The 16,706-nt window shown below is 35.7% G+C and overlaps 1 protein-coding gene across 1 annotated transcript in view; it reads right to left on the bottom strand.

The window, feature by feature from the left end:
• Tnks (tankyrase) overlaps positions 1–15,965 on the bottom strand; it is a 45,424-nt gene extending 29,459 nt beyond the window's left edge. The window contains exons 1-7 of the mRNA XM_089245275.1: positions 15,719–15,965; positions 8,859–9,083; positions 6,396–6,604; positions 5,562–5,656; positions 3,469–3,535; positions 2,254–2,440; positions 1,169–1,290 (exon numbers count right to left, since the gene is read on the bottom strand). Of these exons, the coding sequence (XP_089101401.1) occupies positions 1,169–1,290; positions 2,254–2,440; positions 3,469–3,535; positions 5,562–5,656; positions 6,396–6,604; positions 8,859–9,083; positions 15,719–15,926 (1,113 nt within the window). The 5' untranslated portion in view covers positions 15,927–15,965. The remainder of the gene's footprint in view (positions 1–1,168; positions 1,291–2,253; positions 2,441–3,468; positions 3,536–5,561; positions 5,657–6,395; positions 6,605–8,858; positions 9,084–15,718) is intronic.
• Positions 15,966–16,706: the final 741 nt, after the last annotated feature.

The following is a 16,706-nucleotide window of genomic DNA, read 5'->3' as shown; positions in this document are numbered from 1 at the left end:
ATGGGGCAAGATCGGGAAATAAGCTGGTTATGGAAGCATCAAAATGTGATGATGTGTCAGATAGACACCTGTGAGCTGCCGCATTTTTGTGATTCAGCACCAATGACTTGGCCTTCTGCAGATCTGGTCACTTGCATCTCACCAAATTATGCAGATGTTTAAGGACTTTAACATATTCTTATTCTTCTTTCTTATCGATGTTAAAGAAATTCCTTGTGTACAACTTCCTTGCAATTAAAAAAAAACTGTTAACAGTACCTTTTTTTCAGAGCTGCCAGCCTCAAACTTTTGTAGTGGTAATGATGGGGATTTCTACACATTAGCAACAAGTCTTATAAATTATCAATCGATTTAAAATGTCAGGATCTAAATCCATCGTATTAATGCAATCTTTGCAAATTTGAACGGGTTCATTCCTTCTTTCCTGTGTCAGGATCTTGGGAAGAATTGCTTGGCACATGTGATGCATGCCCAGTTTGTTCATTAAAGTGGCATGGCAACTTCCAACTGAGATACCAACAAGTTCTGAAATCTTGGCAACAGTTTTTTGATGGCCATTTTTTTCACAATTTCTTTGAGAGTAGCAATTTGTTCAACCATTGTGGTTACTGATGTCCACCCCATCCTGACCTCTCATCAAGCTCGATACTCTGAATGGATGAATTCCTCTCTTCATTCCATTTATTTATTCCTTGATACTCTGCAGGTTTTGAACTGATGCAACTCAAAATGCTCTTTAGTTCTCTCTATGCTAATGCCTCTAGTTCAACTAATTGCTGTTTTATTGTACGCTGATTTTAATCATTACAAAAGTCTGCAACACACAAAATTTGACACTTGAATGCTGTTCAAAATTCGACATTTTTTCCCCCAGGGATGGGAAATTTTGAATGTCTTAATGACGAGCTACACACATGTTGTATATATTTAAACTGGGTGAAACTGGTACTGACCAGTTGGTCAAGTGGTACTCTTTGCTTGTTTAGTGGGAAATTACATAATTCATTTACATTTGAAAAATATTTAAAAAGATCCGGAACTTTTTGAACATAGTTGTATATGCAGTTTGCTCCCTCCTTTTTAAATTTTTCTTGACATGACATTATCTATAGCAATGTAAGCATGTAAATAAACAGTGTCACAAAAAATATAATATTTCACAACTTACTAAAGGACTATCACCGGTGAATGGATTTTTGAAGTTGACTAAATCAACAGATAAATACTTTTTAACTCTGGTAGGATCTGCTAAACATGCTGCTTCCAAAAGACAATGTCCTTTGTATTCATCTAAAAAAAGAAAAAAATTAACAAATGCAAACACAAAGGCCACAACAACCAAACTTTCTAATGAGCTGGCTGAAAAAAAGATGTCCATATAAAATATGGATGTCAAATATAATTAAACTATAGCACCCTAAAATAAGAGAATATATCACAAAAAAGTTAATAATTAATAATACACTGCCCACATAAAAACACTATGGTTGTCTTATTCAAGTATGGATAACATCTCGATTTATCCCAATGTGTTTATCATACTTCTTTTAAACATGTTAATTGTGTTAGAATTGAAGACCCATGGAGGTAAGCTAGTCCACTTATTAACAACCCTATTAGAGAAAAACTCTGTGATGCCTACCACACAACCTGAAGTTGTCTGTTACTGAACAATACTTTTTTCTTTCTTTCAAACTGAGCACAACTCTGGTTTATTGCCATGGGCAATATCAAACAATACTGGTATCGCCTTGTCAAGGCAATTGATTGACAGTGTATTATTAACTCATGATCCAGCCTATTCATCCCGTCTCACAGACTGTCTGGAATTTTTCCAAGGCTAATAATCCATGGTATATACATCACAGGTTCTTAATTATAGATCTTTGGAAAGATTTAAAGGGGTTTGTGAGCCCAGATGAAAAACAAAACATTAACTCTATGTTGTAATTACATACTGAATATTATTCAGAAAAAGGTCAGTTGGCCTTCATTTCATTAACACAAGGGGGTCTATGGGAAAAAGGTTAAAAAACTGATTTAGATGATGTGAGCAATACTCATCTAATTAACAAACTCCCATTCCTTCAAAATTTTCTAACCATAGATACAGTTTATATAGTTACTTTACGTCAAAATTGAAACCATATCTCCACTCAATTAAAATGGTGTAGTTTTTTAAATTTTGTCACTCCTTATTGCTTAAATTTGGCAATGTGCAGATAAAAGTGATAAAATTGGTCAATTACTCACATGACAAGCGCTCAGCAAGCTCTCTGGTTGATGCAACATCTATAGCACTTTTAGAATGACAATTTAGTAGAGTCGGATCAGCACCATGGCTCAGCAGTAAAGAGCATACCTCCACTCGAGCTTTTGAAGCTGCTTCGTGTAACGGAGTAAACTGCCACAAATCCATGGCATTCACATTTGCACCATGCTGGAATCAAGCAGAATTTTATAATAAGAATTATTCTAAACATTAATCTGGAAATAATGTTAACTACAAAAAAATTTGAAAGACACCCCCCCCCCCAATTTTTTTTTGTGATCAAAATAAAATGATGCATATAAAATATTTTCTCTCTTTTCAGTTTCTAATTAATTTTAGACACAATACACACACACACACTGGTTTGTGAGCATACATCAGACTAATTCTAAAACTTTAAGTGGTTTCATTTGTGTACAAAATGTCAGACTGAGACTTTTCCAAAGCTTTCAGGGGAAAACTAATACCAAAATTTAATATTTTTCAAATGGACAAATATAGTCTGACTACAAATTAAAAACCTTTAATCACATGCACCTGGATATTTTTTAACAGTTGTCATCATACAGTTGAAAAAAAATTATAGAAATCTAATTTAGCATAAAACAAATATCCAAATAAACTTCTTATATTTTTATAGTTGGGTACAAATACAAAAGATACATGCAAGATGCCCAATGAGGTGGCTGAAGAAAGATGCCCATAAAAATATGGATGTTAAATATAACACAAGTACAGCAACCCAATATAAAGCCATATATGTATCACGAAAGAAAAAAAACAAATAATTAATATTATATAATGCACTGCCCATAAAAAAGAATATGTATGTATTATTCTAAGCACAGATAGCTTAGAATAAGACAAGATCAATTTATCCCACTATTCTTATCATACTTATTTTTAAACGTTTCAATTGTGTTGGAATTCACAAGCCCTGGAGGTATGAAATTTCATTTATTAACAACCCTATTAGAGAAATACTCCCTGTGACACCACAACCTGGAATTGTCCCTTACTAAAAGATACTGGTGTCCCATTGTTGAAGCGTTGATTGATGATGCATCTTCTCCACCCCACAAGAATGATTAGATCATATTTCCATCAGCAACTATGGTATTTTTGGTATCCTTATAAATGTCAATTAATAAGAATGATGTAAATATTCATAATCATTATACAAAGATAAGATATACCTTGATTAGAATTTCAGTGACTTCAAAATGACCATATGAGCATGCATTGTGCAAAGGAACCAGACCCCTTTGAGGAAGGGTGAAAAAAACATTAATGAACTCTAAAAACACAAAAATACAGTGTAAAAATTTTTTTATACAGCTTTGTTAAAAAAATTACAAATTAACTTGAGTATCAAGGTGAATTTAAAACATACTCTACATAAGTACTTACTTATACAATAGCACTCACAGAAACCTAGATTATATTTTGTGCATATCTCTATATTTAATCTGATAGTTCTCTGAGCATGGGTTGCAGCAAATAGAGACACCATAACCAAGCTAAGGATATTGGTGTATGCCTACTCAGTAGGTAGAGAAAGACTATTATTACTTAACCAAACATGCACCTCTTAGTACACATTCCTCTGCAGAATTTCTAACAAATCGGTACATGTCAGAACATGTTGCGTGTGTGAAAGTATATATATATGCATAGTTCTAACATACTCATGTTGTTTGAGTTGTGATTGTTTAGTGTTCTTGCTGGTGCTGCCACCTGTGTTCTATATTTTGAAGTAAATATGATAAATGCTTGAATTTCATGTCATGTAAGTATCATGTTGATGGTCTGCTTGCTTTCTGCGGAGAGACTTTTTCAAATTGGAGACCAGCTATCATTCACGCCTTGAAGTCGGAAAGCAGCAGAAAAACACCTTTGGCAGACCACCACTGTGCGGCAACAGGGTTTGAACCTGGATCCTCATAATGACATCCAGCATGATGCTCCACAACCATACAGCAGAGTACAATTTGCTCAAATTTTACAATTATTATTACCAAGGCATAACTGGGCCCCTCCTCCATTCATCATAATTACATTTAAAATGTTGGTTGGTCAACAAAAATACATTTTTACAATTATTATTACCAAGGCATAACTGGGCCCCTCCTCCATTCATCATAATTACATTTAAAATGTTGGTTGGTCAACAAAAATACATTTTTAAAATTAAGATTTAAGATGAAAAAAAGCAGAATAAACATGAATGAATGAAAACCAGAACTCTGCCACAGGACTTATCCTGTTGACGAGATCTCCAGTCTAGCTTTGTGTCAGAGTCTGGAACAAAGCAAAATAAGCAGAAAACTTAGGAATACAGTCAAATCTCGATAAGTTGAATGTGTCGCAGCAGATAAAAAAAATTTCAGTTATTGTTAGTTCGACTTATCGGAAATTCTGATTTCAAAGTAAGGGAAAGAAAGATTTATCAAAATAACAGCACTATTTATGAAGAATATTGTATTAATAAAACATGCCAAATATGAAGATGAAGAAATTTGAAAAAATAAGTTATTCTAATTTTATCGCATTTAATTATTGAACAAGAATATTCAGATAAAACTAGACGTACACACTGTATTGGGGAAATGGACACATACAAGATACTCATATAAATGAAAGGAATTATAAATAAAGTGCATACATGATTATTTTCTGTCAAAAAATGCAGAGATTTTTAACTTTTATTCAGTCTTTTTTTTTGTCCTTCTTTCATGGGAAAATCATTCACTAAAGCAGACAAATACACATCCACTAAATTCTATTGCTAAATACTGAATTTGATTGGTGAAAGATAAATTCTATTACTAATGTTTTATTTTTTTTAATTTTCTTTCATTTCCTAACACTTTGACTTAAAGGAAAAAATCTGAGTTAAAGAGGAAACTTTAACACTAAAATATGAAAAAAATTCTGGAGCTTAGCGAAAACTTCCTTTCTTTTAGCAAAAAACAGTATAATTTTGAAGAGCAACATGCCACTATGCCTAAAAAAAATTTGTTCAACTTGTGGAGTTGAAACATATACACTTGCATGTGAAACAATACAAATACTAAGAACAGTATGAATGAACATGGAAAGATGTAAAAATGATCATTGACACACTGCATAAGAACTTAATTTTCTAAGATATAATATCATTGCATTTAATTGGATATAAAAGATTAAAATATTTAATGCAGTTTGGATAGTCAATTTTAATTGGTTTTTTAATAGAGAAATTTTTATTTCCTTCTGGGACACGAAAAAGCAGCAAGAGTTATTTTACCCTTTGTCCTTGGCATGAACATTGGCCCCATGTTGCAACAACAGCTGAACAATTCTCACCCTGTTATAGCCAGCAGCCAAATGAAGAGGGGTTGACTGAAAAACACACAGATTAAAGATACATTAAAATCTCAATTTTTTATCTATAAGAGAATTTCAGACTTCAGTACATTTGACATTCAAAAATCTCGCCATTGACGATCTGTTTCATTTAGAATTTTAGTATGGATTACGAAGCCCATTTTTAAATTTACTGCATTAGCGAGTCACTGTTTTCTTTATTTGGTTGAACTAATGTTCAGTATAACTGTTTTATTTAGTTGGTGAACATTAATTTTTTTTATTCAGTGTTTAATTTTCTTTCCTTAAAGCAGTGGTTTTCTAACTCCTGTCTTCCGTGGCTCTATTGGTCCAGTGGATGTGTACCCGCGGCTCCTCAGAATAGTCTAACAAAGAGCTGCTTCATGGTATCGAACAGGCACACATCAATAAGGAAAGCTCACTGTGACACTCCTGACAATGGTTGCCATGTCCCAAAGAGCTGTGGCACACACTTTGAGATCCACTGCTTTAAAGGAGCGTAGATAGTCATTTTCTGCTAAATGTATACACCATAATTATCCAAAATCCGGCGATCCTGCAGGATCAGAGGTTGCTGGATTTTTGAATGTCACGTGTAATTTCAACCCTTGCTGAAATAATAATTTCTTCATAGATAAGAAAATCAAGGACAATTAAATTAATTGCAATCTTCTGTATTACATGTACGAAAACTCTAAAGAAAATCCATATCAATGGGGAAAAATGCCCAATTTTATGATAAATTGCTACTAACCTTTCTGCCATCACTTGCATGACAGTTAACATTCAGTGGTGTTAACAGAGACATGAGCTTTTCTTCTGAGCCGCTCCGTGCAGCTTCAAGAAGCTCATCTTTCCTGTATTCCCCTGTTAATACAACCCTTGCTGAAGTATCAGCGAGATCAACTGCCGTTTTTCCATCTGTGTTTCTAATTGCAGGATCTGCGCCTTGTTGCAAAAGAACTGAAAAAAAAAAACCAAGTCAAACAAGATTCACTCGTAGTACTTTTTTTTTATTTTCAAAGAAATAAGAAAAGTAAAAAAAACAGGGAAAGGTAGCAAGGTACAATAAAACTATCATACTCCATTGGTGAGAAAATAATTTTTCATGAATCTTTAATTTCTCTCTTGCTAACTCAGTTTCAATTTCATTTATTTATTTTTCAATTTTTTTGAGGAAATATTTGAAGTTAAAATTGTTGATGAAGGCTCCATTTTTTTTTATCTCTCTCTCTCATTTTTGTTATATCACACCCATTTTATACATATGGAAGCTAACTGAACTGAGAATCATAGCTCAGATAGCTCCAAATGGCTTTCTCTTCAATGATAAGGCAAACACAGAGAGGTGGGTACTTTAACTACTTAGTGTGGACTTCCTGCATTAGCAATGTGGTTGTGCAGCTGTTTTGGTGCCATCCACAAGCCAAAGTTTTACATCTGCATTGATAAAGATTCCAATGAGAATTGAGCAGGTCTAGTAGCGAAGAGCACAGATGCCGTTGCAAGAGTCTTCTCCTGATTAACATATTTCCTATTCCCCCAACCCATCAGATCAACTGGCAGTGGGCAGGGGAGTCAACTTTTGCTCAAAGTTTGATAAAGGAAGGAAAGAGACTGCTTTTTTTTCACTTTCCTCACAGGGTAGTATAGGTATAAATAATACTCTTGAAATCTCCAAAAAAATATGGCAAAATAGGCAAATGTCCTGTTTACCAATGCCCAGTATATTACACTCAAGCCAGGATGCAATAAAGTTGCTCAGGAAAATGTCTGTAACAGTTCGACACACAGTTTACAGCAGTGGTTCTTCAAGTTTTTCTCACTCACAGTCCCCTTTTCTTAAGTTGACTTACATTTGAGGCTCCTCACAATAGTCTAATAAAGAATCACTTCTCAAAACACTGAACAGCCACACATCAGTATCAACGGATATTTGCTGTAATTGACACATGATAAATACACACACTCGGGTTTAATGATAAAAATTTATTTGAGGCATTGTTTCTCAACTTATGGTCCGTGTGGACTGGAGATAATCCTCAGATATACTTGAGAATTTAATTATAATTAAAATGAAAATTATTCCCCATGCCATAAATATTACATATAATCGTGTGGGCCTGTGAATAAAATATTTAACCCATATACAACAGGCCTACATGTACTGCAAGTCAGTAGTTCTTAAATCAGAGGCAAGCTGTTGATACTGGTGTGTGGCTGTGAAGTGTTTTGAGAAGTGATTCTTTATTGAACTATTGTGAGGAGCCACAAATATAAGTCAACTTAAGAAAAGGGGACTGTGAGTGAGAGAAACTTAAAGAACCACTGCTGTAAACGGTGTGTCGAACTGTTACAGACATTTTAATGGTCCTGAGGTTTATGAAACCAAGGAAATGCTGACATGAATGAAACTGTGGTTATGCTGATCCCTCTTTATTCAAGCGGTTCTGGGAATCAACAGAACCAGCACTATCTGTAGCTAGAGATAATTATCTTGCAATAAATGGTGCTGACAGAACACACATATAGCCATATCTTTTCGGAATTAGTATGATAGTACTTTGCAATCTTATTTTGTTTCTGAAAGAGAATTTGATTTCCTTGGAGAACTCAATCCTATACTTGTCAAAAACATCATTATGATAAACGTCAGCTGATATTCATAAATATGGCAATTCATTATATCCAATGATCATAAATATGGCAATTCATTATAAGAGGTATTTTTACACTATTTTGGCATTGCAGTTTCACTCTGATATAGAAAAAAATTTGTTATAACAGATACTTTGTAATATCCAATTTTGTTCTAAGCAGGCTCAAGTACATAAGTTAAAACATTATTTAATAAAATCAAACAGAGATGAAAATTTTTTAATTTTTTCAACATACAGTGAAATTCCTGTGTAATGTTAGGCTTACTCAAGGGATTGGAGAAACATATCGTTATAGATGGAACATATCGACACTATGTGAAAGGTGCAGAGAACAGAAAGTAATATTGTATATAAAGGGTTTATCAGACATATAAGACTTTCCCTGTAGGTCTATATCTAACCATAAACAAAAAGAAATTTGTTTCTTATTGAAGAAAGAAAGGGCAAAATAAATTATTTCATATAATAATAAAAAACATAAAAGAAAACCAAAACTAAATGAAACAAAAATAAATGCATCAATGTATTGTACAATAGCAAACAAACATAAAACTCACCAATGCACACATCTGCCTTGCCCTTGATAGCAGCCTCATGTAGTGGAGTGAAATTCCAATTGTCTCTGGCATTTGGATCGGCCCCATGTTTCAAAAGTAGCTGCACTACCTCAGCATGTCCGAACGAACATGCATTGTGTAACGGGATCAGTCCACCATCATCTCTAGCATGTACATTGGCACCATTTTGTAACAAATGCTCTACAACGTCACGTCTACCAAAACCTGAATGAGTAACACAATATTGCATGGAATCAAGGTAATTTAATCAAATTTTTTACTGAAAACTGCATAATTTTATTTTTTTTACAAAAAGCCAAAGTAATGCCATTTCCAACACAGCAGAAACTCCCATACACATCGAACCACTGAAATAATTCTTTCACGTGTGCATATTTAAAGATAGGTCCTCTAATTTGTTTACGTTTTGTTTGTTGTGTAGACCTTTGAGTCGAGGCAATCTCAGATATAGATTTTTTCAGAGTTTCGCAAAACCTACTTAGAGGGGACATTGGTCGAGAGGCTTCAAGCTAGGACAAAGACCAAAAAATAGTTCACCTTATTCAGTTGTTGAAAAAAAAATCCACTGATCTCCCCAGAGACACTGAAAAGATTGCCTTGTCAATTTGATTGAACATTCCAAAGACCGAAGAAAGAATTAGAAATCTATTTTTACATTACATTTAGCTAACCTTATTGCTCTTAATGCAAATACGGTATTTACTTGCATATAAAATAAGGTTTTTATTAAATTTTCCCTGCTTCAAAAACCTAGGTCGTTCTATATGCACAATTTTCAAATTTATTTTACAATTTGTGTGAATACATGTTATATGATACTATTGGCAACCAACGAGACGAAATGTCCCATACTGGTTGTTACAATGAATAGGTTTATAAAATATAGTTCAGTGAAGGATTTATTGAGCAATGATTTTTAATTATCTGAATGAGTACTTTGAATGTAACTCACTAACCTTGTACACATTCCTCTGCATAATTTGTAATGAATTGGCACATGTGGAATATGTGGCTACCAACACAATTTATGTTGTCAGAGTTATGCTTATTTTGTGTTGTTACTGGTGCAGCCATCTGTCTTGCATATTTTGAAGTGAAAATGGTAAATGCTTGAATTTTCATGCGATGTAAGTAACATGTTATAGGACTGCCCGCTTTCTGCGGAGAGAGAGACTTTTTCAAATGAAAGACTGGCACATATTTGCGAATTGAAGTTGGAAAACCACAGTAAATCCACTTAAGCCAACCACCAGTGGGCTGCCAACAAGGTTTCAAATTGCAGCATTATGCTTTTGTTGAGAGTCCAGCATGATGCCCACACAACTGCATAGCGACACACTGAAATTATAGCTTACTGCTGGGCCAATCTTTAGAGGTGGGCATAGGCCCCCCACAAGGTTGGGGCTGACAGACTGCAGCCCTTGGGGTCCCAGGACAATTCTGGTAATTTTTTTCATCTATAAATGTACTGTAAAGAGGCTCATGAAAAATTCAGCCTGGGGGGGGGGGGGGCATGGCAAAGATCTCTGTTTGGGGGAAAAGGCCCTGCTCCAGGATTTAGGGGCCACGGAGATGGATAATGTTGTTTGCTTAGGAGGTCTGATAATAAGATCAGAAATTATGATTTGTGAGAGTACGTTTACAAATTGGTAAACTGGCACTTCCAGTCAGTTGGGGGGGGGGGGGGCGCCCAGACTTCCTCTATTTTGTCCAAAGGCCTACAATGTTGTTGAGATAATCCTGTTTTCGATGGGCTTTAATTTCCTCTCACCAAAGCATGTTCACATCAAAATCAAATTGCCTAGCTAAAGGTTTTCAAACTCTTTACCGGAGCACTTGCTCTGGGTCCTTGAAATCTTCAAGTACCTCCTCATGTCCCTATTTATACTGAATTAGTTCCCAAAAAAGCTTACCACAAAAGTTTTATAAGCTTTCAGGCCTTTTTCTCAGACACTTTGGACATGTCTCACAGTTTGATAACCTCTAGCCATGCCCTCCCACAACAGGGTGGGGCTGACAGGGCTCCAATCTTGGGACAGTTACCATATTTTTTTGTTTTTTCATGCTATAAATTCACTATAGAAGGCTCCATTAAAAGTCTGGCTTGGGGGGGGCAGTCAAAGATCCCAGCCGAGGGGCCCCTGTGGAAAGATGCAGGGTCCATGCCCCCTAGTCTAAAATAAGTATTGCAGAAACTTATATGCTCATGTTATGAATGTTCATGATCCAATTGCTGTAAATGTATTATTTTCTATTTATGTACAGTAGAACTTCATTATAACGGACCCTATTATAAAGAACACCACTTAATGGAAAAATGTATAAAAAAATTGTAATAATAATAAAGGGTGCTCATTTTTATTTGACGAGTTTTACACTTCCAAGCAAGTGATTAAGCAATAATTGGTGTGATGTTTTGTATTAATGTGGATGCACTGCATGACTCATATCTCTGGCCAGCCAGAAAAATAAGGGTTAATGCAATTTAAACATGCACATCTCTTTCAATTCAACCTATGATGGAGGCTGGCTTTTTATTTGAAATATGATAAACACTTTTATGTATGTACTGATGTACACTCTGTTTTGCATTGTACCCTTATAAGAGGAATTACTTGTTATAAACCATATTTTCATTAAAATAGACAACCTTCATATACATAAGAAGGTTGTCCGTTTTAATGAAAACATGTACTAAAAAAAGCTACATAGTCTATTAGTTTGTTATAATTGAGGTTCTACTGTGTATAAGGCCCTGACTATGTACATCTGCAAATGAAACAGGGTAGCTACATGAGTGGACGAGCTTTGCCACCATTGATGTGATCGATTGTAAGACTCAAAATAAGTGGCAATGGGAATTTGGCCACATACATAGATATACGAATGCCCTAGCAGTTGATCACAGACGTTAAGCAGATAACTCAGCTACATATAAGTAATTCCTTTACTCAAGGTTGAAAGTATTGGAATAGAATTTATAGATAGGACGAATATTCTGCCCTTCTGCCGAATATTTGGTTTGGTTGAAAATCTGTGTAAATCTAAGCATAAAACTAATTTTTAAAAATTATATTAATTGGAATTTTTCTCATAAATAATAATTTTTTCTCATAATGTATATACTGTTCATATTTTATTGTGTGCTGAACATCCTTTTCTGTGAAAGAGGTTATGTCAAGTTGAATTTCTAGGATAAGAAAAACGTGAAACTGAAAATAGAATTCTGCTGCAATAATAAGGAAGTGAGCATGAATTATAAGCTAACTGAAGGCTATACTTGCATAAGATACCTATTCAGCTATGGAAAGGGGCAAAGACCATCTAAAGCGGAAAGACGTAAATTTTATAATGTATTACTAGTTGAGAGTAAATAATGGTTGACATTTTCTTTATTAGTTGCAGGGTATCTTGATTTAAATCATGATTAAAAAAAAAAAATCACTGATTTAAATCCTGAACTTTGATACTTCAATTTTGAATATGATTTTTCAACTTGTATGGTGTAATACAAGTAAATAAGAGATGGTAAGTTCCATATTTTAATTGCTTACACATTAATTAACATTTAAATAAATGTGATTGTATTGTTATGAAAACTAAGTAGTGCAATTTGTTAAAAAACCCTCGAAATACTGTCAAGTGGGAGCAATGACAAACCGAAAGTATGGAAATACGCTTGAATTGTCTAGATCGATTCAGAAACTCTTGTATGACCTGAAGAAGGTGGCGCCGCCAGTTGTGAACTATGGTAGACTTTTCTCGAAAATTTGCCATATCTTTGAAAACGATGCAAGGAATAGAGTGGATGATTGCAGTTGTTGGACTTTAAGCTCAGTGGGAGAATCTCTATTTGTCAACTGAGTGCTGTCTACTTGTAAATAGGTATAAATAGCTGTTTTCTATGAAATAAATCTGTGCGTCCTGAAAATTTTGTCATCCTCTGCTTTTTTCAAGGACTTGCGAGAAATTATCCGGAACAGTATTACGTATATTATATGTAATTGTCACAGTTGGTAAACAAGATATGTTTCTTTTCAAAAGCAATAATAAAAACTTACAATATTTTACCTTTGTGTGGCTTCTTATCCAAATGATTCCTCTTCCGTCTCTACTTGTGATGACTAGCATACATCTTTCCATGCTCCTTTGTGTTGTCTGTAGTCTTTGTATTGTCTTGCTTGTGAGTGTCCATGTTTCAGCTCCATAAGTCAGTGCTAGCAGCACATACTGGTTAAACACTTTTCTTTTCAGGCATAATGGCATGTGGCTCTTCAGAATTGTGCAGTTTTTGCCAAAAGTGCTCCATTCAGTCCTGATCCTTCTGTTTATTTCATTAATGATACATTGTCCATGGTAATTCCTTGTTCCAGGTATACATAGCTTTTCACTTCTTTTATCTTTGTGTCGTTGAGAAAGATTGTCCTCTTCAACGCAAAAAGGGGTTGAACATAACTTTAGTCTTTTGCAGATTCATTTTCAAGCCCACCTGAATGTTTGCTTTCGCCAGTTGTTGTATCACTTCTTCTAGTTTGTCTGGATTACCACTGGTCATAACAATGTCGTTGGCAAAATGCAAATGGTTAAGAAAAATTCTCCATTTATTTTAATTCCTTTCACGTCCCAATCCAGTTTCCTGAATACTTTTTCTAAAAATTTGGCGGTAAAGAGATTTGGTGAGATAGTATCACCCTGTTGGACACCTTTCCCAAATTTAATCTTCGCTTTTCCTTTATCCATATGAATGGTTGCAGTTGCTTTGTCGTATATTTTCTTAATGATATATTGATATGTCTTCTCTACCCTAATTAAATTTAGAGTTTCAATAGCAGATGTGAAGACAGAGTCAAACACTTTCTCAAAATCAATGAAGGCCATACACAATGGTAATTAGTGTTCCTTGTGTCACTCTATGAGTTCCCCGATTGTTTGGATGTGATCCATTGTATTAAATCCACTTCAGTGATTCAAAACTTAACGTACAAACTTTTAGGGGAGGTAGAAAATACAAAAATAAAACCGAATTCCATGGGAATGTATAACCAGAAACCCCAACTTGATCAGCTGGAGGATAAACTAAGATGCAGAAATGACAAGTCAATAATGGGTGGAAAAACTCTTTATTTAGCAATACTTTACACGAGGACAATATGTGTACACATTAAGTTTCACAACAAATGCTTAAAGTTCTCGCCATCCACAGTTATGCATGCTTCACAACGACAACACACTGATCGTCGAACTCTTTCAAAAATACCAGGCATTTCACAGACATTTGAAGCAGTGACAGAGATTCTTGCGACAAGGTCAGTGTCAGAGTCAACAGGTGTCTTATAGACCATGGCTTTCAAGGTCCCCAACAAAAAGAAATCCAGGCTAGATAAATTGGACAATCACGGTGGCCATGGGACGAACAGCATCCCCCAGCAGTCAGTGCCCTAAAGCATACACATCTGTGCATGATAAGAACTTTGAGAACTAGTGGCGAAATTTAATGTGTACACGTACTGTCCTTGTGTAAAGTATTGATAAATACTGGCTTTTTCAAAAGCCGGGCATCCCCCACCAGCTTTAGAAAATACACTACAAATGGTATATATATATATGCATAAGTTTAGTACAAGCTCTTTGCCCCCCCCCCCCCGGAAAAAGTTGAAATGACGGCCCTGGGTAAAATGGAGATGTGACAAATATTCAGGGATGGGGCCAGTGACGTATTTAAGGGAGGGCTTAGCGGCTATAACTCAGGGCAGCCAATTTGAGGAATGACTAGCCAAGAAAATTGATAGACTGGGAGAGAAGGTGCAGTAACATTTATAACCTTCAATAAATCCACCTCTGCCTAGACAGCTAGATGCTAAGTCAGTGAGTGACCTAGAGAGTTTACGAGCATGTGAACGGCCAAAAGAGTGACCTAGAGAGTGTGCAAGCATGTGAATGATGGAAAGAATGACCTACAGAGTGAGGGACCAAATCAGGGAGTGATCTAGAGCATGTGCAATATTATACAATGCCCATAAGAATGACCTAGAAAGTGTGTAAATGATAAAAAAGAGTGATCTAGAATGTGTGCAAGCTTGTTAATGACCATAAGAATGACCTAGAGCATGTGTAAGCTTGTTAATGACCATAAGAATGACCTAGAGCACGTGTATATGTGTTAATGATCAAAAGAATGACTCGGCAAGGAACCATGTCAGTGAGCAGTAAAAAGAGTGACCTAGAACATGTGCAAGAATGCGAGTGACCAAAAAAAGTGTGCGCATGAGTGATCAACACAGTGCGTGCAATAATGCAAATGACTAAATGAGCGGCTTAAAGAGTATGTGAGCATGGGAGTGACCAAAAGAGTGACTTAGTTGCACAAGTGTAGTCGCAGGAGTGGAGGGAGAATGGCGAATTCGAGGAATCGAGTAGTCATGAAAATTAGACTAGAATGGGGGAAGGGCGGCAAAATTCGTATCGCATAAGCCCGCAGTTGGCAAAACCATAAATGCGCCTCTGGGTGGAGCTTGGGTTCAATCCTTGGTTCACGCCTATGAATATATTTCCCATTAGATTTTATTGTTACGGGAATAATAGTTATAAAAACTCGATTATACGTGATAAATATTATGACGCACTAATTCATTAAAAATATACAAAAAACAAGAAGAGAGTTTTACAACCTCTCAGTGGCAAATATAATGGCCTCAAAAATTGTTATTTCATTGCATCAAATATGTAAATAAACTCGGGCGTCAAAGACCAGCCACAGCAATAATTATCAAACGTTTCGTTGGTAAATAAATGAATGATGTGAGAATGAGAATTTTTCCAATTTGAAAAGACATATTTACCAGCTGCGAAGTGCAGTGGCGTCGACTTGCGACCAGATGCGTCCCTGGTGTTGACATTTTGCGGAGTGACGAGTTTGCGGACCCTGGACACGTCGCCGTATCTGCAAGCTTCGAAAAGTTCTCTCCCGACGACATCAGACGACGAAGGAGGAGGCGAATTGTTGTCAATTATTGAACTCAACATTGAGGCAGATCGCCTCGCAGCCATCGTCCATCTTTGTTATGTGGTCGTCTGTCTGTCAACAGCATCCATTCGTAAATCTCAAACGAGAAAAAAGAAATAAATCGGCGCTTTCATTCCCTTTTTTTCCATTTCAACTATAATTTTCTCGAACAAACTGCAACTACGAAAACCAAACAAAGAAATAAGAGTAGATTTTTTTTAGTTTTTTAAAATTATTTGAATGCCTGTTTCTTCTTTTATTGATAAGCATATTTCAGAGTGTGTAGTGCGACATCTATTAGTGATAGTTACAACTTGACAAATACTGTCGAGTATTCAACACCTTCATTGAGGCCATTCAGGTACAGCGAAATCTCGATATAACGTAACTCGGTGGACCAAGAAAAAATACCATTGTAGAGAGATTATTGTTATATCAAGAGGCAGAAGTTTAACATTAGAGTAGGGGTATTTCCAAACAAGATTCGAAAAAATATCGTTGAAGAGTGATTTAACGTTACATCCAGTGTCGCTGTAGCGAGGTTTCATTGTATTGCGTAAGCAGAATTTTAGCCATTTTGACCCCCCCCCCAGGGGCGTAGCCAGAAATTTCGCTCGGGGGACCAGAATGATAGAACAATAGATTTGGCCATCTTTTTCCCCTTTTTTCGGTCATTTTCTCACATTTTAGGGGGTGGACCAGACCCCCCCCCCAAGTCCCCCCCCGCTAGAAAAATTAATCAAGCTGGGTCAAAGCCTCTTAGAATCAGGACCGGTCTTAGACCACATGTGGCACTCTGCGAAAAACCAGGAGTCCTGTTATAT

Source organism: Pholcus phalangioides, unplaced genomic scaffold (genome assembly GCF_987345545.1).
Source record: "Pholcus phalangioides strain wild (caught in Gottingen) unplaced genomic scaffold, Ppha-v1.0 ptg000015l_1, whole genome shotgun sequence".
Taxonomy (NCBI): Eukaryota; Metazoa; Arthropoda; class Arachnida; order Araneae; family Pholcidae; genus Pholcus; species Pholcus phalangioides.
This window is presented reverse-complemented; position numbering and strand designations above follow the sequence as displayed.